Genomic DNA, 27,373 nt, shown 5'->3' on the forward strand with positions numbered 1-27,373 from the left:
CCCCCCTCCATCAGACCAGTCTTTTGTTGCGGGACGCCTGGGGTAGAGCAGCTGGGGTGCTGCCGGTTTGGTCCTGCAGGGACCTACTCGGCAGCGCCCCAGCTGTTCTGTCCCAGGAGTCCAGATTCAGCCGCTGTTGAAACTGATCAGCGGCTGATTCCAGGAAGCCTGGGGCAGAGCAACTCTGCCTGGGGCTTCCTGTAGTCAGCCGCTGATCAGTTTCAGCAGCGGCTGAATCTGGAGCCAGTTCCGACTTACATACAAATTCAACTTAAGAACAAACCTATAGTCCCTATCTTGTACGTAACCCGGGGACTGCCTGTATCTGCAATCTGCATCACCCCGGCTGACCCAGCTGCTTAATCCACCAGATGCCAGGGCTGCACCTTTAAACCTGTCACGGCCCAAGGATTGTCTCTAAAACAGGATATTTCTGCTGAGAACAATTGTCATGTGAGCTGCAAGAGGAGTTGGCCAGTTTTTGGAAGCAGCTCTAGTCTGTACAACAGAGACACTTTCGGTGCCCTGGACTGTGTATTTGGACAGAGCTCCAGTGAATGCAGAAAGGGAAATGACACTGGTTTGGTTTTTAGGGGAAACCAGCTAAGGTGGCTTTTCCCCCTTTGCTGCAGTGTGCTTGCTTGTTACTTCACTGGGGCTATACAAGGCCTGAGTGGGAGTGCAATTGCCTTTAGACTTCCCCAGTTGTCATTACTCCGTAAGGGTTTGTCATACATTACTGACTTTTTCAGCTATGCTAGGCTGGAATCAATTGGCTAGCACAAAAGGGAATAATACATCTCCGATTACGTTTCTAATTTTCATCCCTTAATACTTTTAATATTCACTTTAGGTTCTTAAATTTTATTAAACCATTCAGTTTCACATGTGGGCATACAGAAGTGAGCTGAGGTTTTCAAACCCATCCAGGGAATTTGGACACCCCTTTCTCACATGTCTAAATTCTCTAGGCAGCTGTGATCCTTGGGACCTCCATCTAGTCTTAAATGCTCTCTCACATCAGCCTTTTGAAGCAATGGCAACTTGTTCTCTCTTGCGCCTTTCAATGAAAACGGCATTCCTTGTGGCCATCACGTTGACTTGATGCATTCAGGATGTCACTGAGAGGCTTACCAAGCTGATCAAACCTTCAGATCGCTACCCCTTCCTGCTTCTCCACGTGGGAACTAATGATACGGCCAAGAATGATCTTGAGAGTGTTACTGCGGATTATGTAGCGCTGGGAAGAAGGATCCAAGAATTTGGAGTGCAAGTGGTATTCTCCTCCATCCTCCCTGTTGAAGGGAAAGGACTGGGCAGGGATCGTTGAATTGAGGACGTAAATGCGTGGTTGCGCAGATGGTGTCGCAGAGAGGGCTTTGGTTTCTTCGACCATGGGACTTTGTTCCGGGCGCAAGGATTGTTAGGAAGAGATGGGATCCACCTAACAAAGAGAGGAAGGAGCATCTTCGCGGGCAGGCTTGCAAACCTAGTGAGGAGGGCTTTAAACTAGGTTCGTCGGGGGATGGTGACCAAAACCCTGAGGGGAGTGGGAAAGTCGGATACCGGGAAGAAATGCAGAGAGGAAGGGGCAAGAAAGGAGGACCCATGTTTCGAATGGAGAAGATAGGACGATCAACTGGTTACCTGAAGTGTTTGTACGCTAATGCGAGAAGCCTGGGCAACAAACAGGAAGAACTGGAGGCCCTGGCCCAGACCAAGAAATATGATTTAATTGGGATAACAGAGACTTGGTGGGATGACTCGCATGACTGGAGCGCTGTCATGGAAGGGTATAGACTGTTCAGGAAGAACAGGCAGGGGAGAAAAGGAGGAGGAGTTGCACTATATGTAAGAGAGCACTACGATTGCTCTGAACTCCAGTATAAAGAGGGAGGAAAAACCTGTTGAGAGTCTATGGGTTAAGTTTAAAGGAGCAAACAACAGCCTTGATGTTGTGGTTGGTGTTTGCTACAGGCCACCGAATCAGGTGGATGAGGTAGATGAGGCTTTCTTCGGACAACTGAGCGAAGCTTCCAGATCGCAGGCCCTGGTTCTCGTGGGGGACTTTAATCACCCTGACATCTGCTGGGAAACCTATACGGCAGTACACGGGCAATCCAGGAAGTTTTTGGAGAATGTTGGGGATAACTTCTTGACACAGGTGCTGAAGGATCTGACCAGGGGCCGTGCGCAGCTTGACCTTCTGCTCACAAACAGGGAGGAACTAATAGGGGAAGTGGAGGTGGGTGACAACCTGGGAAGCAGTGATCATGAGATGGTAGATTTCAGGATCCTGACCAAAGGAAGAAAAGAGAGTAATAAAATACACACCTCGGACTTCAAAAAAGCAGATTTTTGACTCCCTCCGAGATCCGATGGGCAGAATCCCCTGGGATGTTAACATGAAGGGGAAAGGAGTCCAGGACAGCTGGCAGTATTTTAAAGAAGCCTTACTGAAGGCACAGAAAGAAACCATCCCGACGCGTAGCAAGAGAGGCAAACATGGTAGGAGACCGGACTGGCTTACAGGGGAAATCCTTGGTGAACTTAAGCACAAAAACGAAGCTTACAAAGAGTGGAAACTTGGACAAATGACCAGGGAGGAGTTTAAAGGTATAGCTCGAGAATGCCGGGGGGTTATCAGGAAGGCGAAAGCGCAAATGGAATTGCGACTGGCTAAGGATGTGAAGGATAACAGGTTTCTACAGGCATGTTAACAAGAAGAAAGTGATCAGAGAGGGTGTGGGGCCCCTAACAGATGAAGGAGGTAACCTAGTGACAGATGATGTGAGGAAAGCTGAAGTACTCAATGCTTTCTTTGCCTCTATATTCACGGACAAGGTCGGTTCCTGGACTTCTGCGCTAAGTGACGCAAGATGGGATGAAGATGGACAGCCCGTGGTGGGTAAAGAACAGGTTAGGAACTATTTAGAAAAGCTAAACGTACATAAATCCATGGGTCCGGCATTTTTCCAGAAACTCTTTTGCATCAATAGTGCGCACACTGGATGGGCACAGGGCGCTCTCCTTTTATACCCATAGGACAAAATCTTTCAGATTTTCACCTAAGTCAGTGGTGCGCAACCTTCCTCGATCTATCTGGCCGCTTTTCCTGGCTTCTCCGCTCAGCTTCCAACACGTATGCGGCGGGGAGAGGGGTAGAAGAGCGGCCGCGGTCTGACAATTAAAAGGGCCACTTTTTTTTTTTCCACCAAATTCGGCAGCCCCCATGGGGGTTGCGAATGAAAAAAGGTTGCGCACCACTGACCTAAATGGTTCATATCCATAGCAGACCATAGCAAAAGTAAAGCCATCTCCTCGCAGAGGCTTGTCACACTGAATCTTGGACTGCATCCAGCTCTGCTGCAATTCTAACGATGCTAGTCCTCCTACCTCCATCACGCTCACTCCAGCAGGGCTGTAGTTGCTTCCATAGCCTTTCTACGCAAGGTCCTGATTTGTGGCCACTTGTAGAGCAACCACATGAGCTTCAGAGCATACTTTTGCCTAGCACTGTGCACTCGCGTAAGGTCCATTGTCCGTTCTCACCACGGCTAAGGCTGTTTTAGCCTTGCCTTTTCTACCTGATCTGAAGTCCTTACCTCCTTAATACATACAGCTTTCCAGTCACCTACTGTGGAACACCCGTAGGGGCGCATCTCAAAGAAGAAAAGGAAGTTACTCACGTTATGCAGTAACTGATGTTCTTCGAGATTAGTGACCCTGTGGGTGCTCCCCTACCCTCCTTTCATCCCTTCTACTTAGGAGTTTTCTGTTGGCTCTCCATGGTAGAGAAGGAACTGGGGGAAGGGGTGTGTGGTGCATATGCGATATCGGGGCACCGAAAGCATGTGGCCCAGGCACCATACCTGTGTGGCCCTGAGGAACTGGTCTAAAAGACTCTGATCAGTGGCACAGAGGTGAATCGACACCTCCTGTGGAGCATCCACAGGAACACTCACCTTGAATGTCAGTTACTGTACAAGGTGAATAATTGCTTTCTGTAGTACCTTGCACTGATCAGACTAGGGATGTTAAATATTGAGTAATTGACTAATCAAATAGTTGATGCATTTTGCATCGACTATTTGATAGTCGATGGGGTGCCTCCGCCTTTTGAAGTGTAGTAACAGTCCTAGGGCTGTTGCTATACTTCAAAGGTGAAAGCCCTGTATGGCGCCCGGGGTCAGCTGGGGACTCCCCTGCTGACCCTGGCTCTATGCAGCCCTGCCGCTTTGAAATGCTGCCAGGAGCCTGACACCAGGATCACCACAGTGTTTCAAAATGGCAGTGCTGCACTGCCGGGGTTGGGGTCAGTGGGGGAATCTCCTCCGCGCTACTGGACCAACCCGGCAGCGCCCCAGCTGCTTTGTCCCAGGCGTCCCGATTCAGCTGCTGCTGAAACTGATCAGGGGCTGATTCCGGGAAGCTGGGGCAGAGCAGCTCTGCTTCGGGCTTCCTGGAGTCAGCCGCTGATCAGTATCAGCAGCAGCTGACTTGGGGACACTTGGGGCAGAGAAGCTGGGGTGCTGCCGGGTTGGTCCAGTAGCGCCGAGGTGCGGTGCTGTGGGACCAACTCAGCAGCACCCCAGCTGCTCTGCCCCAGGCGTCCCCAAGAGCAGCTGGGGTGCTGCCGGGTTGGTCTCGCCGCGCCAAGGGACGGCGCTACCAGACCAACCCAGCAGCACTCCAGCTGCTCTGCTGCAGGCATCTAGATTCAGCCGCTGCTGAAACTGAACAGCAGCGGCTGAATCAGGGACGCCTGGGGCAAAGCCGGACTATCGGAAGGGGGGGCTATGAGGGGTCTGGGGTGTGGTGGGGGGATGCTACCCCAGACCGCTCATAGCCCCCCCTTTCCAATAGTCCGGCATATTTGATAATCCGGCAGCCCCTGAGTCCTAAAGGTGCCGTATTATCGGAAGTTTACTATATAATGTAACGAATAAAATTACACAGCATTTTTCTCTCTCTCTCTCTCTCTCTCTCTCTCCTTCCTGGCTCGCTTTGTTGTGGTCCAATCTCACAGCTGCATAATTGTTGCGGTACCTCTCCCGCTGCTAGCTAGCTATGCCGTGGGATCACAAGTGGCAGATGAGTGTTATGTTGTGTTGTTCTAGCCTTCACCCTGCTGCCCCACTCACCAAGCTTTTCCTCCAGCAAAAATCCGTTCTTTTCATCCCTTTTTGTTCCTACACTTCTGCTGCTGGGTAACCAGTCGTAGTTGAGCTCTGGCTAGGAGTCAGGGGGCAAAGAGGAGAGGATCCACTGGTAGACTTGAGTCCTTATTATTTAGGCTCACAAAGCTGGAGGAGAGTTTGGAACAAAATAACCATTCTGCCACATGGCCAGTATTCCTGTGCCTCAAGGTGGGAGTGCCAGGAAGGTGTACGACATACTCAACCAGTGCTGTGCTGGTGAGCTTAATGCAGGGGGAGCGATCTGTTTGCTCAAGCTGTGTGCTTTCCTGTGGAAAAGGGCCAAGGCTGTGCTGCTTGTTGCGCATCTGCGCCTTGCAATGGAAACAGCAAGCTGTGTATGTCAACAGCAGAAAGGGAGCGTGGGCTCGGCCAACTGAACAGCAGTGTGTTGGGGTAAGTGCGCTATTTATGGAGACTGGAACATGTGTTTCTTGAGTTTACTGCACTTTTTGTCGGTGACGTGACTTGTTGGTATTAACAAATGTCAGAGGAGAATTTGCACATTAATACATTTACCTACCCGGGTTATCTCTGCCCAGCAGGTATAGTTTTAATGCTAACAGATGTCACCATCAGGGGAGGTAAATATTGATATGTGTGCATCTATTTCCTTAATAGTAGTGCTTACTCAACAGCTGCTTCGCTGGAGAAATCGGACTACAGGCAGCTCAGTACAACAGGTCTGACTTTGTGTCCACCAAAGCTTTTGCTGCTCTTCAGTCCCTTTGTGCTTTCAGCTGAGGTGGCGCAAGGTTGCTTAGCTGCAAAGCCTCTCTGCGAGGAGAAAAGGCCTTCAGAAGTGCGATCAAGTTGAAACCATCACTGCCTGTTGTGGCGGTGACATGTTGTAGTCTGCGTACGGTGTTACTGTACCTGAACAGTGGGAGCTGCTGGTGTGGTCACACCAGTACAGGAACAGGGACTATAGCAGTTTTGTTGACAAATGCTGTTGCATTAAATATCAGACATTGTAAATAAGCTGATTTCCCCAGGCCAGGGCTGGTTAATATAATCTTCATAGTCAACAGAGTTTTGCAGAACCAATATACTCAGCACCATCTATGCATTCTGCTCTGAACCGTAAAAACCATTGTCTGTTTTATTTTTCTTTATAGACACTTTGACAGCTTGTCAGGGCTGCAATACTGGCATTGCAAACACAGTAAAGCACTTTTGATCAAAATTAACTGAATTAGAAGAAAAAATCATGGTAAAATTTCCTAGCCTCTGTGGGGTTCCTTGGTATTTTTTATAAAATGGAAACTTCAAGCTCTATCCTAAGCTGAAGTATATTTATTGGAAGGTTGGGTTTTGAAGTCTTTATTGGCTGGTAGAATTGGGAATCTTACAACACAAGTTATTTGTGTCCCTGTGTTGATTGTTGGAGAGATTAGCACTCAGTGGTAAAACTCCCAGTGCACTTTTCACGTCTCATCCCAACATAGTTGAGGTAACTGGTGTGTTGGCGATATGATTGCTTGTTAGGGTGATTATTCCCAAAAGGAGACAACTTGTAATACAGCTAGCAATTGCTGGCAGTGCTACCATGCTTGTATTTTATTGAAAGTCATGAGCTTTTGCATCATGTCCTGCATTAATCCAGATAGTAAAGTGTTAACTTGCATGCACCTGAGTTCAACCCAAGTGACTCCTGACCCCTGGTTAGAAGCCTGTGGCATTATTGTAAAGCAAAAGTGGCTCGATGCTCCTGGAGCCCTGCCCGGATTGTACAGGCAGACTGGGCTACAAAACTGGCAGTTTCGAGGCTGGTCAGACCTCAGAGTGCTAAATTAATCCCCGGGGTGCCTTGCAGTTCTTTAGTGTGCAGCATAAACTGAGGTTTGTCCCATTGCTTACCTAGAAGACAGTAGGAATTTTGCAAGATACACAAAGAAGAAAATGTCTGCTGGATGTGGGCGCAGTAAGAATCCACCCAAATTATTTGGGTGGATTCTTACTCTAGCCAGTGGTTTGCTTTGATTTGCCTAGCCCTGGTCCTTGGGGCATAGGCGAGTCTGACTCACTTACTGGAGACCATGGAATGGAGATGGAGGGGCCACAGCTTCTTACTCAGACTCACTTTGACCATATAAAGCTCATATGTCCCTGGCTGGGCGAAATGAACCAAGATAAGTGAGGCTGCAGTAATGACGTGGAGCAGCTGATGTTGCTCCAGCTTGTTCCCTTGAGGACTTTTTTTCAAGCCACTCTACAGCGTGATGGGCAGCTTGCTGAGAATCACCCCTTGAATTAGCTAGGTAGGGTGAGCACGTGTGACTCCATGCTGCTTCCTGTTCTGCAGCCATTACGCTGCCTCTCCTGTGGCATTGCTCTATAGGAGGAGAAGACGTTCTCTCAGCTGCTGAACCAGGAACGATCAACCTGAAAGCTTTAGTGTTAGCCAGAGGAACTGAGTGCAACTGCACTGCTTGTGTGCATCATTGAGTCTTCCCAGGCATGGGGGTAGATAGAATGTCTGTGCCCACCTTTGGAAACACTGACCCTCCAGACCCTATTTTGACTTCTCTGTAGGCTTAGATGTGGGCCTGTCTAGGTGAAGAGTGAGCAGAACCCAGTATGGAGGGAAATCTCGTCTCCCCATTTAAGCAACGAACATTCTACAAACTCTAGTGAAAGTTCCCATGCATAGCCTCCCTGCTTCCCTGGTGCATGGTGCCTTCATCTGTGCTCTGCAGGGAGCATCACTAGGCATACACATTTGTGTTTAGCTTGGCTTACCCCTTAAAGCAGTCTGCAGCTTTTCTGCCTGCCCTGTTGAGATGCACAGGTGAATTCCCTAGTCAGTCTCTAGCACCCAAAGCTGAGCATAAATGCTGAACCCAGAACCTGCTGCTATCCAGCATCTAGCTCAAGGAGCCCAGGCAGTTTCTATTACTTTGCAGTTCAGCCCCAGCTGTTGGTATGAATAGCAGCGAGGACCGGTGTTCCCTCTAATTTTTTCTATCCATGTGCAGAATACATCTTATGTGCACTGAGGCATGTGTGGGTGTGCACCACTAGTAAAAACACATGCTGCCAGCTGTGGGTGCTCTGCTAATCAGCTGGATGGCATTTGAATCTCTCCTGGGTGGCTGCCCAAGTGTTCACCTTACAGAGAATGCTGATGAGGACCCTGCCTTCTGGGAGTGCTCGTTTCCTTTGCGGCATGCTGATCCTTGAGCAGATTTCACACCTGCTGTGCAGTTGGGCTTCCAGGGACCACCCCAGAACACTCTTGCCCCAGGATTTGTAGCTGAAATTTACAGCAAATGATTGCAAACCCTCTGCCCAGAGAACTTGGGCCTAGGAGGCAGGATTCCTGATTGATTTGTCCCCCTCTCTCTGCCTTAGCTTACATGTCAGTAAAATGGGGTGAGGATATTCATCTGCTCCATCAGGTTGGGGGGGCGGAGCGCACAGCTTTGAGCTCACCTGATAGGAGGTGCTATTGTAGGTACGCTACATGCTGTCCAAGGCTATGTTTAGACTACATTGCTTTTGTCAGACACCAGAGGTATCCTGGCAAAGCAACGCCACATCCAAGGAACACGTTTGCTTTTTCGAAAAAAAAATAATTAAAAAAGCAGACGCGCTCTTTTGCCATCCTTGTAAACCTCGTTCTACGAGGCATAAGGGATCTGTTGAAAGAGCACCATGCGCACGCACCAAATTTCAGAAAAGCCTCTTTCAAAAGTCAATCGGAATAAGATACGCAATTTGCAAGCTAACTGACCCCAGGTTTAAACATCTGCACGCTCAGCGGAAGTCAGAGTGAGGTTTTTTGTTTGAACACAGTTTATAAAATCCAGCACATTTAAATGAATCATGTATTCCCTGAGCTACTGGCATCAAGCATATTTTGTACATTAAAAAATAAATGGGCCCAATAACTCTTAAGTGCCAAGTGATTTTAGCCTCAGCAGGAACTGCAAAAACCTATTCTCAAAAACCTAGTGGTGCTTTTACAGCATTTTGTTGGGGATCCAGCAAACCAAACAGCTGTGCGCCCTTGGTCAGTGCCTCGTGCCATCTGGCTGAGTGCGTTTGGATAAGAGACTAGCTTGGTTGAAATACAAGGGCGCTTTTATTGACTGTAGACAATGTACTTTGATCAAGAGTCTTTCAGACGTTTTTCTTTCCTGTCCCTGCTGGAATCAAACCTATATAGATCAGGCCAGGAGAGATGGAGAGCCAGCAGCTGTTCACGTTTCCTTCCCTTCCATTGATTACCCTGGTGTTTTTGAAGTGTAAGAAAACCAGTTCAGGCTTAAATCACTTCTTATGAAAGCGTTTGTCTGTGTGCTTCCCTGTGCAGAAGCAACAAGGCTCTGCAATATGATAAGCGAGCCCCTGTGTACAAAATCCTTAGCATCTTCAGCAGAGGCTTCTGCTGAAAGCTGTAGGTAAAAGCAAGTAAATTACAGCTGGAGAAAGCTGTTTAGTGCAGCACGTTCACCTAGTAACCAGCCTGACAACTTGATTAAATAAATTTCCTCATGTAGATTAACTTAGTCTCAATTGTTTTTTACCCAGAGCATCTGCAGGACGATAGCAGCTGTTGAAGACAAATAATTTCCTGCCCTTTAGCAGCAAATAGAGACTAGATGTAACTACTGTGTCTCTGTCCCTGCATTGGTCTGGAATTAAATAGTGGCCCCCTGATTATAGAATGATCTGGAGTTCATTGCAGCTTTCTCCATTGGAAGCCTGTAATGGGTATACAGAGATGGGCTGGCATGTACAGGAGATGTCTAATGCAATGGTCACCAGCCAGTAGATCAGGATCTACCAGTAGATCTTGGCACCTCTGACAGGTGATCCTGACTGGTTTGGCCAGGAAGCTGTCAAGTGCTGGCACTTCAATTTCCCCTCCACTCATTGTTGTGCTGCTCCTGCCGTCTGCCTTGGAGCTGTCCCCTTGAGAGTCTCCTGCTTGCTGTACAGGGTGTGGGAGGGAGAAGAGGGGGGTGCTGATGTCAGGGTGTCCCTCCCCCCCCCCACTTCTGTACGCAGTCTCCACACAGAGAGAAGGGGATGGGGGGAGCTTGGCAATGCAAATCTGTCACTCTCACGCACTGTGTGTCTGCCATTCTCACAAACACTCCTCTCCCAACCCAACACGTATGTGGGTGGTTGTTACTACTTGCACAGTGAGTTATTTTGGGGGTTTGGCTGGTCTGTGCATTTCATCATTTTCATTTTTCTCTTATGCTTAAATTTAATTCATTGAGGAGTGAATTCTAAAATGCCTAATCTGTCATGGCTGGAGTAATTATCCCTGTGGTAAGTGCTGCTCCTGGAAGTGACTGACATGTCCCTCCAGCCCCTCCCTGAGTGAGACAGAGCGGGGGCCTCCGCACGCTGTCCTTGCCTGCAGCCACCACTCCTGCAGCTCCCATTGGTCAGTAACAGGGAACTGTGGCCAGGAGAAGCTGTGGGCTCAGTGCCTGTAGATGAGGGGCAGCACGTGGTGCCATGGAGCCATCGCTGTACGTGCCAGCCGCTTTCAGGAGCAGTGCAGGGCAAGGGCAGGAGTAAGCTGCCTCAACCCCACTGCTCCACCACCCGGAAGTCATCTCAGTTAAACGGTGCCCAGCCAGAGCCTGCTCTGTGAACCCCTGTTCCAGCCCTGAACCTTCTCCTAAACCCAGTGCCCCAGACATGAGTCCCCCTGCACCCAAACTCCTTCCCAGAGCTTGCACCCTAAACCCCTTCTGGACCCCAACCCCCACCCTGGGCTTAGCCTGGAGCCCCTCCCACACGCCAAACTCCTTGGCCCGAGACCAGAGCCTGCACCCTACACCACTAACTCAGCCTGGTGAAGTGAGTGAGGATGGGGAGGAAAGGGGATGGAGTGAGCAGGGTGAGGCCTCAGAGAAGGGGCAGGAAGGAGGTGGGACAAGGGTATTTGGGTTTGAGGTAGATCTTACATTGCACTTACATTGAAAAAGTGATCTTGTGGTTAAAGAAGTTGGAGACCACTGGTCTAAAGTGATCACGTGTGTTTAGAGCAGCAGCCAAAGTTCATTTTGCAGGAAAATATAATGTGGAAGCACAAAGAGTTCATGATTCTTGCATCACAGATCAGTGTGGCAAGAAAGTTTGGCTTAGCACTTTTCTGCACTTGCAAATTTTAAACCCAGAGAGTGTCCACATTGCGATGTGACAAAAGTCATGACAAAGCCCACATCTGCTTGACAATGTAGGTGGTTTCCCTAGCCCACAAGCGACGATCCACTGAGTACATCCTGTCTGCCGTAGTCCAGCGATATATCAATTCATAAGAAAATAAGAACGGCCATGCTGGGTCAGACCAAAGGGCCATCTAGCTCAGTATTCTGTCTGCTGACAATACCAGATGTCCCAGAGGGAGGGAACACAACAGGTAATCCTCACGTAATCCCTCCCGTCACCCATTTCCAGACAGACCAGAGGCTCTGAATCTGATGAGTCTGTTTGGCATTATGCCAGGAAAACTGACTAAGGCAGGAACTTTGGAAGTCCCAGGGGCCACAACGACACTCTCAGCACATGCTGAGGGCCGCAATTTAAGTGTGGTTGCATATACATGCAAATATATGTAAATAGCTTCTTTCACACTGATGAGCATGAATACAAAGCATTTCTCACAATGTCCCGGTGCTCCCGGCACCTCCTCCCTGGGGGCTAGAAACGCCGACACCCTGTTCCGTCTGTTCAGCCAGCCCGTCCGCTTGCATCTTTCAATGCTCACCCCGCCTGGGAGACGCCTTGCCATGTTCAAAGGATCCCATCTGCAAGCTGCATGTTGAGACCCGCGTAAACCCAAACCCAAACCGCACCGCAGGCCGCATGCTGAGTAGCCCTGGTCTAAGGCTGCAGCTGGTTTGGCGATGATAGCGCTGTTGACATGCAAAAATTGCCAAAAATGAAAACCAGTCAACTCTGTTTTTCCGCCTCCCATTATTGACTTTTCATAGTCACATTGCTAAAAATCCAGGAGTAATGGCTCCCACCGGCCCCTCCGTGCCGCTGCCTCTGATGCAGAGGCAGCAGCCCAGGGACAGGGGAGCCTGCACGTAACTGTGAAGGCGACATCAGTTAACTGTGTACGTGTCTATATTTTCACATCCCTACTCCGAGCAGGGGTGTTTTTGGATTGACAGCCGCTACCCTGGTTCCCTTGAGAAGATGCCATGAGGACCATCACACAATGCTACAGATACATAGGGTAGCCAGGTGTCCGGTCCAGTATTTGCGTGCTCTGTCCGGTAAAAAAAAACCCAGAAAATACCGGACATGTGCAGTGTCTGGTATTTTCTGATTTTTTCCGGCTGCGCACTGGACAGAAGCCTGGCGTGGGCGGGGGGAGCGGCTGGGTGTCCCAGCTGGGAGACGGGGCCGCGATTGCTGCTGGGAGCCCTCAGTCGGTTGAGTGTGAGGAGGAGGGGAAGCCTCCTCGTCACTCACGCGTCGCCGGGAGCCTGTGCGGGACAGGCAGCAAGTGCCCAGGTCAGTCCCACTCCCTGCCGGCCAACCCCCCACCCCTTCCCCGCTGGCCAGTTCTCCTCTACTTCCTCTCCTGATCTTCCCCGGCCAGGCCCACTGCACGGCCCCCACCTGCTTCCTGGCAACCTGTTTCTCTTCCTTGTCTCCCCTGGCCAGTGCCACTGTACTTCTCCCCACCCCCACCAGTGCTGCTTCCCACCCACCCCTTCCTTCCAGCCAGCTCCGCTGCACCCCCCCCACCAGCTGTGCTTCCTACTCCCCCTTCCTCCCGGCCAGCACCGCTCCCTTCCTGCCCCCCCCTCCCCATGAAGCATGTTCGGGGTTTTTTGTTTTTAAATGACTATCTGGTAACCGCTAGCAGTGATCCAGGTTCTCAGAGTGGTTTTTTTTCTTTTGCTCAATAACTTTGGTCCCCTTCCCCCCCTTTTTTTCCTTTAACAACATTTTTTCCCAGTGTGTTTTTTTTGGGGGGGGAGGGAGGGTGTTCGGTATTCTTCTTTCAGCCATCTGGCAACCCTACAGACACAGGAAATGGATTTAAATTTCCCGGGGTTTGCAATTAGGAGAGTGGCATCTCTTTAGCTGTAAACATTACATGGCTGAAGGGCAGCCAAGTTCAAGGTGATATCCAGTGTAGCTAAACAGGGCATTGTGGGATACATGCTGGAGTCCCATACACTCAACAAAAAGCCCACCCGGTTCACACTGTGTGATTGTCGACAGTGCGGAGCTGGGAGGTTTTCGTTGCGAAAAACCAGCTGTATGTCACGACTTGGGCTGGAGAGCCGCACGTGGAGCCGGGCTGTGAGCAGAGTCTGGGCTGGGGGCTGTGCTCCCTGAAGGCAGGTGATAGTTAATGACTGACTCATGGTTCATGCAGTTTTCCTTTTTTTACAGATTTGATTCCTCCAGCCTTCTCTTCAGTGTCCTGCCATGGCTGACGCTATCTTCGGCAATGGCAGTGATCAATGGGTGTGTCCCAATGACCGGCAGCTGGCGCTGAGAGCCAAGTGAGTGCTTTATGCTGCTGTGCGCTGGCTCGCTTTCGGTTAGCAGCAGCGGCCTCAGAGCATGATCTCTGGCGCGTTTACCGTTGCCCTTCAGGCTGACTCTCAGGCTGTGGGCCTGGGAGACGGGCCCATGCCAGTTGTCTGTGAGGCAAGGCCCCCTGGATCTCAGCACATCCAAACTGCAAAGGCAGCCTGGAAAGGGAGAGGGAGGTATTTCCCAGTGGTTAGAGCCGTGGCCTGAGGATCCCACAAGCATCATGTGTATTTGCTTGATCTAAACTAGGGCAGGCCTGGGCAAACTATGGCCCGGTGATGCAGCGGGGAGTCCCAGGCAGGCTCTATGCTTGCTTCACCCCACCCGCATGCTGCTCAGAAATGTGGCTGCGAGGTGGGGTGGTTTTTTAAAACTGAGAGTCCGGAGGAGTCGGGGGGAAGCTTTAGGAGCCGCTCCTGCCCCCAGCACAATCCCATTGGCCCATTTCAGTAACAGGCAGCCATGAAGCGCAAGGGGCTCCAGAGCACATGGCTACAGCCTGTGCAGGGGCAGACATCAGTGTTCCCTCTAAGCTGCGCGGCAGCACAGCTTCACAGGTGATTGATCAGCTCCGCCCAGTCAGTGCCGCCCTGCAGCTTAGAGGGAACACTTGGCAGGCTGATTCAGGAACGGGCTGCTGGCTGGTAAGTCTCCTGATCAGACCCTGCCTCTAACACCTCAGCCGTTCCCTTCCCCAAACTCTCTGCCCCCCTACTCCATATACCCAAATCCTCTGCACCCCTCCTGCACCCATATCTGGCACCCCAATTCCCTGGCCTAGGTCACAATCCAGCCCCCTGCATCCCAGTGCAGTGCCACACGTCACAACTGCCTCCTTCATCCAAATTCCCTCCCTTATCTGAAGTTCCCTTCTGCACTCAACTTCCATTCCAAACCCCTTGAGGCCCCTTGATCTCTTTCCAAATTCTTGGAGTGGCCCCCCATCAAAAATTATTGCCCACCCCTGGACTAGGGCCTACTCTACACCAGTGGTGCTCAACCTTTTTTTAATTCGCGACCTCCAGGCCCAGGAAAATTTTTGTTGAGCCAAAAAAAAAATAGTGTCTGGAACATTTTGTTGCGGCCCCTTTAATTTAAAGTGCTGGTCCACTCCCCCCCCGCCGCATGTATGCAGGGCGCCGAGCCAGAAAAACAAAATGGCGGCCCGCCCAGATCGAAGAGCTGCAACACATCCCCCCCCCCGAAGACAGCCGTGACCCCCTTGGTTGCGCACCGCTGGTCTACACCACGCCCTCTCGCTCCCCCTCCTCCTCCATCAATCTAAGGTACGCAAATAGTGTAGCTGAAGTCAATGTACTTAGACCTACTCACCGCAGCGTCATCTTTGCAGTAAGTTTGGCAGCTGATGCTCTTCCGTTGACTCCACTTACTCTTGTTGCCCTGATGGAGCACCAGGCTCAATAGGAGAGCTCTCAGAGGTCGATTTATCACATCGGAGTATTTACTTAGATCGATTGCTGCAGCTTCAATCCACCATGTAGTGGAAACAAACTGGTAGGGGAGAGCTGGGCCTCTCCACACCCACAGCTGGCTGCTTTTCAGAACCAGCGCGAGGCTTGTGCAGGAATGGCAGAGGAGAGGTCTCTCCGGCTCCTCGCGGTACCTGAGCTTCCTCGTAGTTGGTGGCTTTGCTTCTGTGCTGGGGAGAGCAGGTGTGTAATAACATCCTGCATCCCTGCTGTCACTCCGCCCTGCTTCAAGGGACCAAACGTGCTGTAAAATCTGAAATGGACTCCGCAGTTTTGCCGTGATCAGTGCATCACTGGTGCAGCCACCTCGTGGGCAAAATGTGGCAGCTGCTGAAGAGGTAACAGGCACGCCAAAGAAGAACGCTGTACCCCACCCGCTCTGCCAGGGGTGTTTAGACAGAATGGAATGGCCTGGCTCGGCCCCTGCCCTGGTGAACTGAGCCACGGTACAGCCTGACCACTGGGAGTTGGGCATGTGCCCCATTAGATGGCCCGTAGGACAACCCTGGGCCTTGGTTTGTTCCAAGTCAGAAAGGGTGCACAAGGTAGTGGCTTGCCTGCCCCATTGAGAGCAGTACCAAGTAGGGATGTGAATGGTTAATGGGTGAGGCTTACTGGTTCCTGTTAACAGTGGGGGCTGGAGCAGTTCCCCGACCATCTCCCCTTTAATTGGTTAACTGGTTAAACACTGTTTCTCCCCTTGAAGGGGATTCTTAGTACCAATCTGCCCCCGTCAGTCTCCCATCCAAGTAATGACCTGATCCTGCTTAGCTTGTGAAATTTGCCAGGACCTACAGTGCGGAATGCGGATCAAAGCTGCTCAAGTGCTCTGAATGTTACGCTGGCGCTGCCTTGCTGGAGGCCAAGTATGTCATTTGGCTTCCCTGAGGACAGCCACAGGAATCGCGGCTTGGATGCCTCTTGACTGACGCGGAGTTTCTTTCCTGTGCAATAGCTTTCCACACCCACCCTCCTTTGAGTGCCACCCACTGGCCCTGTGTTGAATAAACAAAGTGGGTGGATGCAGAAGCCAGTCCTAGCAGTGCCCCATATATAATTCATGGCCTCCCCCCGGCTGGTGCCTGCTCTATTGTTTGGAGGCACATGGCATTTGATCTTGTTTTCTCCCTGAAGTCAGATTGCTGGCAAGGTGTGAATACACTGAAGGGGGGCTAACTCAGTGGCTTAAATTGTATTTGGCCTGGCCTCTTTCCTCTTGCCGGAGTCTACGCCCGGCTGTCCTCAGTCCTGCTCCAACTGAATCTCCTGGGTCAGCTTCAAACTGCTTAAAAACATGACTGCGCCCAGCTGCACAGGGCTGTGGCTGTAAGCGTGATGTGGGCAGGCCGGAGCCTCCTGCAGCCACTGCTGTGGAACTCCCCTTAGGCTTGGCTACCGGGCACTGAGCCACATGTTTTCATGGTGCATCTCTAAGGTCACCTCGTGGTCTCTGAACCCTTTTCTAGTACTCGTGAGCTAGGCCCATAACCCTGTGAGTTTAGGAGTATTCACACCATTTGACAGAGGAGAAACAGGCCTAGAGAGGACTGTGATATTCCCCAGGTCACCCCGCAGGCCAGTGGCTAAGATGGGGGTGAATTCCCAGACCTAGAGTTCCAAAAGTGCCTAATAATGTTGGGTGCCCAGCATGAGATGCCTTACAGGGGCCTGACTGTCAGAAGGGAGGCCCTCAGCACTTCTGGAAATCAGTCTCCTCTAAGGCAGTGCCTCTCAATCTTTCCAGATTACTGTATCCCTTTCCGGAGCCCGATTTGTCTTGCCCAGCCCAAAGTTCCACCTTGCTTCAAAACTACTAGCTCAGAAAGTCAGACATAAAAATACAGAAGTGTCACAGCACGCTGCTATTGAAATATTACTCACTTTCTCATGTTACTATATAATTATAATATACATTAATTGCAATATAATACTTACGTTTCAGTGTATAGTAGACAGAGCAGTGTACACCAGTCATTGTATGAAATTTTAGCGTGTAGTGACTTCACTAGTGCTTTTTCCGTAGCTTGTTGTAAAACTAGGCAAATATCTAGATGAGTTAATGTACCCGTAGGGAGACCAGGGGTATGTGCACCCTTGGTTGAGAATCACTGCTCTAAGATGTTTTAGAAGGAGTGGAAAATAGAGGTATCTAAAATCACTGGTTGTCCTGAAAAGTTAAGGCCCTGGCTTTAACCACTAGACAGTGCTTCCTTTTCCTGCTGACATTGTGCAGGGAAAAGAGCGGGGGGACAGGAAGAGTCAAACATAGGGGTAATGTGAAATGAAAGGAGTAAAAGACCTACTCAAAAAGAGAGATTCAAGGGTGGGAGTAGTTAGGTCAGTGGCAAGAAATTTCTCAGCCCTGCCAGGAAGGTGAAGTGCAGGGCAGGGTGCATAAAGGGTTAGCGGTTACCTGGTAGGCATTGCCTTACCAGCATGCTTACTGGGGTAACCAGCGTCCAACCTCGCCAGAGCAACCTAGCTGGGTCCCCTGTGCTATGGGTGGGCGACTGCCCAGTGGCCCCCCTCCGTCTCCATGTGTGACATGGTGGGCTGGTTAAACCTATCGTGTAACCAGTTAACATTTTAACCAGGATTTTACATCCCTAGTTGCATCAGTGGCTTCCTGCTCAGGGCCCAGCATCTCTGCTGAGGCAAGTCGATGGCCGGGATTTGCTGGGCGCCTGGAGTGTGGCAGGGGATTTCTGTGCTGTTCCAACCTGAAATGTGTTGCTGCCCCCCTGCAGGCTCCAGAGTGGCTGGTCGGTGCACACAAACCAGACTGACAAGCAGCGGAAAATGCAAGCGCTGAACCCGCAGGAGCTGGAGGTCATCCTGGAGGTCATCCGCAAGGCAGAGAAGCTGGACGTTGTTGAGCAGCAGCGAATCGGGTACAGTCCTTCCTCCTGGCTAGGGACTTGCTGCTTATTTCCTCCTGGAGGAGGGCATAGGCCTGTCCTAGGATGGCTCTCGAGTCCTCTGCTCCAATCACTGCACAGGCCGAGCACCTGCCGGTCAGTGTCTGCCCCCACACATCTGTGTAGCTCTGGTTTGGACTGGGCCAAAGGCATGATGGGGGCTCTTCCCGTCACCTCCAGACAGCATTTCTCATCTCCAGACGTGGGTCTTGTCTAGACCAGGGGTTTGCACTGACCAGGCCCACTGACGGGGGGGGCGGGAGGGAGGGAGCGTTTTCCCTGGAGCATGGTGATACAAAAGGGCCTGGAGCTCCCAGCCATGGGGGCCCTTAAATTACTGCTGGAGCCCCGCCGGCATGCTCCAGACTGCCTGGGGGAGGACCAGCACTTTCCAGATGGCACTGAGGGCTGCCTACACCCAGCCCGCTCCCCCCGCCTTGACTGTCTGCTGGCTCTGACTATAGCCACTGTGGCAACACCTCGGGTAGCTGGTGGCTGAGCTCGGCCTGGCTATACCAACCACACCCTTAGCTCTGGCCAAGGCCTTAGGAACCAGACTGAGCGGCGCAGCTGCCCAGCGCTGGGGCTGCCAACAGAACTCCCAGGCGACGGTCTCCTGCTGCCCAGGAGTTCTCTAGGGTGGTGTGCGCGGAGCAGGGAGCGTGCTGGAGTATTCTGGCTGGCTGACTCCATGGAAGGTTTATTAGCTGGAGTCATTCACTGACTGGCACCATCCTCATCCTTCGTTACCTCGCCATGCTTGGCTTGGCTTTTGGCTGAGCTGAAGGACTGGCTGGCAGATGGGATAGAGTTAACCCTGCGCCTGCCTGTGTCAAAGCAGGTGAGTCGCCCAGGGGAAAGCTGCCCAGAGAACATTGTTAATGGGCAGGATGAAAGGAAGATCTCTGGATCAGGCACAGCTTGTGCAAAATTCCCCCGACGGGCTGAAACCTTTTGCTGGAAACTGTCTTGCCCAGAGTGTGGGGAGGGTGTGTTTTGTATGAGGTGGTATAAGAACCACTGTGAAAACTGGCAGGAAGCACGAGCTGGTAACTGCTCGCACTTGGCTGGTGAGCTCAGGGGGGAAAGCCCCAGTCCCTCTAAGCACTTGCCTCTTGCTTGTTGAAGTGCTCAAGTTCTTCTAAGTCTTTAAAGTTCTATTGTGTGGAGGCCAGAGGCCAAGAAATCAGCAGTGATGGCTCCTTATGGCTCTGTTGTTGTGCCTGAGCTCATCACTGTGGGCTCTGTGCCCCTTCCAGACAGACCTTGCTTTCCCATCGGTGCCCGACGGGCCTTGTGGGACTTTGGCCCTAATGAGAATGTAGGTGGGTGAAGAATGGTCTTGCCTTTTCTCCATTAGCACACCTGTGTGCACAGCTGCCGCTGGCTTCTGCCTCTGATAAACTGCATCATTCCTGTTTTGCTCCCTTTGTAAATAGAAGCGCTGTGTGGTGAGCTAGAGCTGTAATCCTAGCTCTGTACGCCAGCCACGTTCTGTAGTCAAGTTGCCAGCAGCTGTTGTGAAAGCTGCACGCACAGACTTTTGCCATTTTTGGCTGGAAAGCAGCCGATTCATTACTGCCGAGGCTCGCTGGTGTTCCCCATCCTGCGTGGGCCCTGTGGCTTCAGAGTTTGGCCTTCCCAGCTCAAAGCCAGGCATGGGGTGGTGTCTCAGGGCAGGGGTGGGTGCTACAGACAATCCATGGTAACATCCTAGAACCTGAGCCACTGCCAGTGGGGATTTCCCAGATTCCTCTGTGCCCATTGTTTTGGGCTGGGTTTCCCCATAGAAGCCCTACTTTCTGGCACGTGAATTTACAGCCAATCTGGGTCCCAAAGGCAGGAAGCCTTTACTCTGTGCTGCAAGCAGAAGGCCATGGTGATGCTGGCCCATTTACTACCCTTTTTTGAAATGCTGAAACAACCCCTGCATGCTCCGCACTCCCAGCCTGAGGCAGGGATACAGCCTGCCCCCAGTCTGCTTATATGGCGTTGGCTGGGTGGTGGTGGTCCCGTTTGTAGAACGCTCAACTGAGTTAGTGAGACTGAGTGATTGCTCAAGGCTGCATGAAGCGACAGTGGTGGACCAGGGACAGAACCCAGCTGTCCAGATCTTACCACTAGCCCACGCTCTTCTCTGCAGAGTCTGCTTCACTGAAGTGATTCCAAAGGCGTCTCCTTTAACCTCTGCTCCCCCGCAGGCGCCTGGTGGAGCGGTTGGAGAACATGAGGAAGAATGTGATGGGGAATGGGCTGTCTCAGTGCTTACTCTGTGGTGAGCTGCTGGGTCTGCTGGGGACCACGTCAGTCTTCTGTCAGGACTGCAAAAAGGTGAGCTTGCATATCCTGTTTGCATGTAAGTACCCAGGAGGCAATCCGTCTCGGGCTGACCTGCCATGGCGGCTGGCTGGACAGCGTTAACAGTGCTGTGCTTTATCACGCAAAACGCAGAGCATCTGGTCCCCTCCCAGTCCTTCATATCACATGAAGGGTTATTCCCCTAGATCCCAAAATCGATATCTCTTATGTAGACCCCATTGAACTGCAGCTACCTCTGGGCTAGAAGGCACCAGCCAGACAAACACTGGGCTTGCACAGCGAGGGAAGGGGGCAGCGATTGTGTTCAGTGGGGAATTCTCACCTCATCCGCCTGATCATCGAGATCTCATCTGAACATCTGCCTGCTCAGTTTCTCCATCTCAGTGGGATGGAGGTCCAAATCCACCCTTCTGGAAAGACAGTTATTTCAGGGCTAACATGTAGTCCTCTGAGCCGCCACCCCCCCCCCCCCCCCCCCGGCTAGAGCATGGTGCAAGCTTACTGCATGGTGCTGTCACAGTGGCATCTGTTCTGTTTGAAATAGAAGGCAGGCTTCAGTCTGTAGGGTTTTCACTGCAGCGCAATGTGTCGATGGGAGACCACTGCTTGTCGGGACTCCAGCAACTAAGGGGTTAAGCTGGAGAGCTGCCATCTCCAAGGCAACCACCTTCTCTCCTCTGAGAGCCTCTGCTCCGATGTTGAGCTTTTTCACACACTTGAAACCCCTCTTGCCCTGGGAGAACTCTCCCTTTTCCACACTTGTGCCTCAAGGAAGCATGTGCAGAGATGCCAGGCTTGGAACAGGATGGTGAGCAGGACCCAGCCTTGCAAGGAGGCAGAGCGCGGATGGGGACTGAAGGGAGCCGTCCACATTGGCAGTATCCCCTCGGGGTCGTGGTGGCTAAAGTGAGGCCTGGGTGGCAACTAGAGCTGCCTCATGGACTCCAAGGGAGGTAGCCGCATGGAGCCCACAGCAGGAAACCCGCCCGCCAGTCCTCCCTTGTTGCAGAGTCTCATAGTCACCAAGACTCACCGTGGGTTATTGTTTCTCTCGCTGGGAACAGGAGATAATTGAAGCATAGAACATCACAGACTGTGCAAAGTCTTCTAGCACAGTTGCCCTTTTCTTTAGGCCGCATGTAAGCTACACCGAGTCACACCTGCATGCCCTTCCTAGGGATGTAGAGTCCCTTTTAATTTAATTTAACCGATCAAGCATTTAAATGGAAAGAGCCCTAAGACTTAAGGACGGCTGCAGAGAGTTAATAAGATCAAACTGGAATTCAGAAGGTGTACGTAAGCAGATATCCTACGGGCCTCAGCAGTGTTGGAGTGGGTGAGTGCAAATATGGGAGCCACCACGCCCAGAGTATTTCAGAGAGATTCTAAGATCAGAACCCAGGCAGAAGGGAGGAGATAATCACCCTAGGAGAGGTAATGAAAGAGGCACCTACACAGTGGAGGTGGTCCCTGACTTGAGAAGGCCTGGCCTGCATGGACTGGGCACAGAGAGGTGGGGCAGACGGGGTGGTCAGAGCAACTGCCCTTGGTGCAGCAGAAGTCAAAGGTGATTTGGGCAGTTTGGACACGCATCCTACAACTGGCTCAGTTGTTCATAGGGAGGGGAGGCCTGGTGCAGGAGAGACAGTGATTTGTTTCCTTTATTTCAAGAAGAAAGAATAACAGGATATGTCCTGCTCCCCACCCTCTTCCCCTGGAAATCCTGCTTACCGCACAGCTACACCAGCAGGGAGCCATGCACTTACTCGGGCATTTTCTGGTCCCCTTCCAGTGAATCTCCTTCCATGTGCTGAGGATGGGACAGAGGGTGGCATGAACTGTCCCTCAGTTTCCACCTCTGAGAAATAGGAATAAAACCTTTACCAGCCCTGCAGGATGCATGGGTGTATTGGGAATCCTGAAGTGCCCTGAGGTCCTTGCATTACAGGCCCTGTCCCAGGGCAAAGTGTTTGTTTTTTCCAGACCATTCCCTTTTAACCAGGAATTCACGGGGCTCGGATTAGAAAAGGTCACCTTGAATTCAGGGAAGAACCTTGCTATTTAGTGAGAGTTGTTTCAAGCAGTCGTCATTTTCTTGCTGATGCTGCCCTCTCATTGGAATTGCAACAGCCTCCACGTTTCATTCAGTAACAGGAATCTTTGTAATGAATGCAACATAATGCATATGAAACAGAACAATGAATACATCTAAAGTGAGTTGCCCCTGCAAAATATAGACGTTTCCAGCCCTTTGAATCCTGTGGATGTTCCTGGGTTTACCTTCTGGTTTAGAATTTGAGGCTAAAATTATTTTTCCTTTTCAATATTAAAAAGAGTTTTTATTAGTTTAGAAATAAATGCAACACGGCAAGCATGAAATCAGCATAGCATTTAAATGCAGAGTCTACGTGCAGCCATAACAGAAATTACACAGTCTGATCTCCTTAGTACGTGGAGTGTGTGTCTGTAAAAACAATTGTAAACATAACATAAATATCAACCTATTAAATAGGTGAAGAAGAGTCTGGCGTTTCAGCTAATGAGTGACAAGAGTGTTTTTAAAGTGTTTGCAAATCCTCATTTCTTATTTATGCGGGGCTTTCTTCAGAACCCGACAGTGAGGTTTTGGGGCTAAAATTCAGTTTTCCTCAAGTCAGGCCCCCAGTGGGTTAAATACGGAGTTATTAAAATTGGTGGCTAGGAATAAAAGTTCTGCAAATCTCCACGAGGGGGAGTGTGTGGATGCATTATGCTATGTTGCCTTTTTAGCTTGACAGGGTATTAAAGGCTGAGTTCCCCAGTCACTCTTCAGAAAAGAAGGGAAGTTGGGGTGCAGTGAAATGGGCGACGGGTAAAGACACTTCCTTCTGCTGCTTGAATCCGCTGTCTCTGTCAGTCTGTGCGGCGAGGCATTGAGTACTGACAAGCCCAGTTGAAATGAGGGCGGCCAGAGATTCGCTATTTCACAGGAGATAGGAGGGATGAGAATTGGGGAGAAACAAGGAACAGCATCTCTGTGGAATTTAGTGCTTCCTCCAGCTAATCCCTTCCCTGCCCCCCACACACGCTCCCAGTGCCGGTGGCTGGCCATGCAGAGCACAGCATGCTGGGCACAGAGTTGCTTGTTCTCTCCATTGAGGGAAGCTCGGGTACCTTGTTCTGGAACTAGTGGAGCAGAGTTTTCTCTCTTGGGCCCATTTGCCCTCAGCTGACTTTGCCCACAAGGGCTGCATTTGCATGCCCGTTGGGTGATGCTGCTGGAGTGATGTTTCCAGAGCTACCTGCAGCCTGGTGGTAGGAGCCATCTCATGAAGAGGCTCCGTGAGGAGGGTGGTATGGCCGTGCTCTTTGCAGCCACCTAAAGTGTCAGAGATGCTCTGTCCCAAACTAGCTGGGCGTGAGCTTGGGGTCCTGGGCTGAAGGTAAAATAAGACCCTCAGTGATGTTCTCATCACCTGTTGCACTGCAAGGCTCTGCGTGAGCCTCTTGGATTGTTTTGACTACTCTGGTATTGATTGTGGAGTTGGAAATCAGAACACACCCCACGTGGCATTCAGAGACCCAGAGCGATTGGGTCGTGGCTGCGGCTGCTCAGCAAGTTGGCTGCAGAGCTGGGGTTAAAGCTCAGGAACACAGCCTCTGGAGTACGCTGCCTGAAATTGCTGGTCTTTAGGCTGTGCCTGGTGGGCTAGTGGAACAGGCCAAAGCCTGCCACAGCCACCAGCAGAAGTGACTTTGGTCACCCCTTTAGCTCAGTCTCAGCAGAGAGAGACTGAACACTCATCCCTGGAGCTGAGCCCAGTGGGGCAGAGTAGAGGAATATGTAAAACCCCAACCATGGCCTGTAATTCTACATGCTGTAAAGAGGTTTTTGCTCTCCTTGGTTCTTGGGAGCGTGGCTTTTGGTGTGATGCAGAAAAGGTTCAAAGACTCCATCCTGCTCATCATTCAGGATGTAGGCCAAAACTGATATGCTTCAACTTTGTTATGGATAAGGCCCTGCCAAATTCATGGTCATGAAAAATGCATCATGTACCGTGAAATCTGGTCTCCCCCAGTGAAATCTGGTCTTGTGTGTGCTTTTATACAGATTTCACAGGGGAGACCAGTGTTTCTCAACTTGGGGATCCTGACCCAAATGGGAATCATAAGGGGATCACAAGGTTATATAGGGGATTGTGACATGACCATCCATACTTGTACACTGCCTTCAGAGCTGCGTGGACAGAGAGTGATGGCTGTTGACAGAGGGCAGCTGTGCAGAAGTAAAGGTGGCAATACCATACCATGCCATATTTACATCTGCACTGCTGCTGGCAGCATCTCTGCCTTTAGTGCTGGGATCCTGGCCAGCAACTGCTGCTCTCTGTCCAGCTCTGAAGGTAGCATCACTGCAAGCAGCAGCACAAAAGTAAGGGTAGAAGTATTGTGACTTTCCTCACAATAACCTTGCGACTCACCCACAACTCCTTTTTGTATCCGGACCCCTCCAATTACAACACCTTGACATTTCGACTTTAAATAGCTGAAATCATGGAATTTACTATTTTTAAAATCCTATGACTGTGAAATCGGCCAAAATAGACCATGAGTTTGGTAGATCTTTATAGATGATTCAGCTTATTAATGGCTTGTCATGCCTGGGAAAACATGGAAGTTCCCTGATACAGAAACAGGTTCCATCAAATGCTTTGTAGAGGTTATCTCCAGGAAACACCCCTGTTTGTATAGTCTGTTCCACTTCTAAGGCAGCAGAGAATCAATAGCAACTCAGCCGCCTGCTGAAAGAGACACCGTCAGGTTAAAAGTCACATAGGTCGGATGTGGTTCTTTGACCTGATTTACTCAAATTGAAAGAATTTTAAAACTCTTAACAGTTTTTTCCTATGTAACTTCTTGTATAGCAGTGAAGATGGATGAGATCATTTCAGTGCTCTTGTGTTTGGCTCTGCAGAGGAATGATTTACTTCATTTGGGGATCATTTAAAAAAATCCCAATAACCTGGGCTGTGTCCAGACTCAGGGGTTTTTTCGGGAAAAGTAGCCTTTTCCCGAAAAAACTTCCCCTGCGTCCAGACTCAAGCCGCGTTCTTTCGAAATTAATTCGAAAGAACGTGGATTTTCTTTCGATGGCGGTAAACCTCAATTTACGAGGAAGAACGCCTTCTTTCGAAAGTTCCTCTTTCGAAAGAAGGCGTTCTTCAATGTAAATAGGGCTTCTTCGAAAGAGAGCATCCAGACTCACTGGATGCTTTCTTTTGAAAAAGCAAGCCGCTTTTTCGAAATTTCTCCGTGCAGTCTAGAGGCTCTTTCGAAAGATGCTTTCGAAAGAGGCTTGCAGTCTAGACATAGCCCTGGAAAATATTTCTGTGGGTCTCAGATTTGTTTAAATGTTACCAGGTGTGTCTCCACTGGTATCAGTACTAATGCCAATATAAAATGAGAGGAGAATCAAAATCAAGTTTTGCAGAACCTAAATTCTGGGGGAAATTTGGTCCAACACAAACCCCTCAAAGTGGCGTGATGAGGAGTCAGAGTGAGGAAACTATTGACATTGCCCTCTGTCCTTTTTTCTCTCTCCTTATTTTCAGAAAGTCTGCACCAAATGTGGCATTGAAAGTCTCGGGACCCAGAAACGCCCGCTGTGGCTGTGCAAAATCTGCAGTGAACAAAGAGAGGTAAAGGCCCACAAAGGAGAATGGTGCCTTTCTCAATGTAAATCTGTGTCAGAAATACATGCCTGGTGCAGAAACTCCTGTACTGTGCCTCAGAGAGGGGGAGGGAGTGTGGGGCTAGGCTTGGTCAGGCTAGCCTGGCAGAGAGACACTGGGGCAAGAGATCTACCGCTGAGGGAGATGGGAAGTAGCAGTGGTGGTGGAGCTCTTACTGCTTCCTGTCTGGTGAGTAAATGACCATAGAGGACACCTAATGTGGTCTAATGAGTAGGGCCCTGGACTGGGAGTCCGGCCATGTGGTTCTGATTCCTGCCTTTCCACTGGTTTTCTGTGACCAGTGTAAAAGCTTTGCAAGGTGCCGGTGCTGGCCCTTGAATAGCAGTAGAGGGCCTCAGCCAAAGTCCATTGATGTCTGTGGGAGTCATTCCATTGGCTTCAGATCTGACCCCCTGTCTATCAAGTGCCAGTCACTGCGGCGCCCAAGGCTATATCTACACTGGCAATTGAAAAATAAACTGGGTTATTCAGGGATGCTAACCCCCCTTCTGCCCTAAGACTAAAGTTTTGCCATGGAAAGTGCCGGTGTAATGAGCACTCCCGCCCACAAAGTGAACACCTCACTGGGGGTGGAAGCAGTTTGTCTGCAACAGAGATGCTAAAAGTCAGGCAGTGCAGCTGCTGTTTGTCAACAGGGCTGTGTTGACGTGGCCTTGCCGTTAAAAGCTGCGTAGTGCAGACAAAGCTCAGGGTCTACACTTCTGAAATCCGCACACCCTGTCCCAATGCAGCCTTTCTTATCGCCTGCGTAGTGCTCCAGGGTGACTACGCTGACGGGAGAGGTAGGACTGCAGTGTGTGTAGGCGTACCCAAGACACACACATGTATTAGGTTGTTAATCTTTAAAGTGCCACCAAACTCCTTATTCTGTTCCAGCAAAAACAACAACACGGCCACCTCTCTGAAAACTCTACCTAGATTTTAAATGGAAAAGTAGTTTTTGTGCAGGTATAATTGTCAAGCTCACATTTAGCCCCAACTCAGTGTCTGTGAATGCCTTCGGTGTCTAATTCTGGGTTCACGTCAGGAAGGCTGTGCTGGGTGATCTCCAGGGAGGTGAGCTAATGAGTCATCCCCATGTTCTGTACCCCAGACTCTGGGCCAGAATTATATCGTACGTTGAGACATGATTTATGCTCTATGGAGAGCTGGGTGCTGGAGCTCAACTGATGCCTGTGTCT

General features: G+C 50.6%; 1 protein-coding gene across 9 annotated transcripts in view; it reads left to right on the forward strand.

Moving 5' to 3' along the window:
* RPH3AL (rabphilin 3A like (without C2 domains)) overlaps positions 1 to 27,373 on the forward strand; it is a 99,798-nt gene that overhangs the window by 33,351 nt on the left and 39,074 nt on the right. For 8 of the 9 annotated variants that reach the window (XM_075904668.1, XM_025179276.2, XM_006138673.4 and 5 more), the window contains 4 exons: positions 13,587 to 13,699; positions 17,971 to 18,114; positions 20,343 to 20,472; positions 26,052 to 26,138. In XM_075904668.1, coding sequence (XP_075760783.1) covers positions 13,623 to 13,699; positions 17,971 to 18,114; positions 20,343 to 20,472; positions 26,052 to 26,138 — 438 coding nt within the window. In that variant the 5' untranslated portion in view covers positions 13,587 to 13,622. The remainder of the gene's footprint in view (positions 1 to 13,586; positions 13,700 to 17,970; positions 18,115 to 20,342; positions 20,473 to 26,051; positions 26,139 to 27,373) is intronic. The other variant, XM_075904669.1, reaches the window with a different exon arrangement.

This window comes from Pelodiscus sinensis, chromosome 21 (genome assembly GCF_049634645.1).
Source record: "Pelodiscus sinensis isolate JC-2024 chromosome 21, ASM4963464v1, whole genome shotgun sequence".
Taxonomy (NCBI): Eukaryota; Metazoa; Chordata; order Testudines; family Trionychidae; genus Pelodiscus; species Pelodiscus sinensis.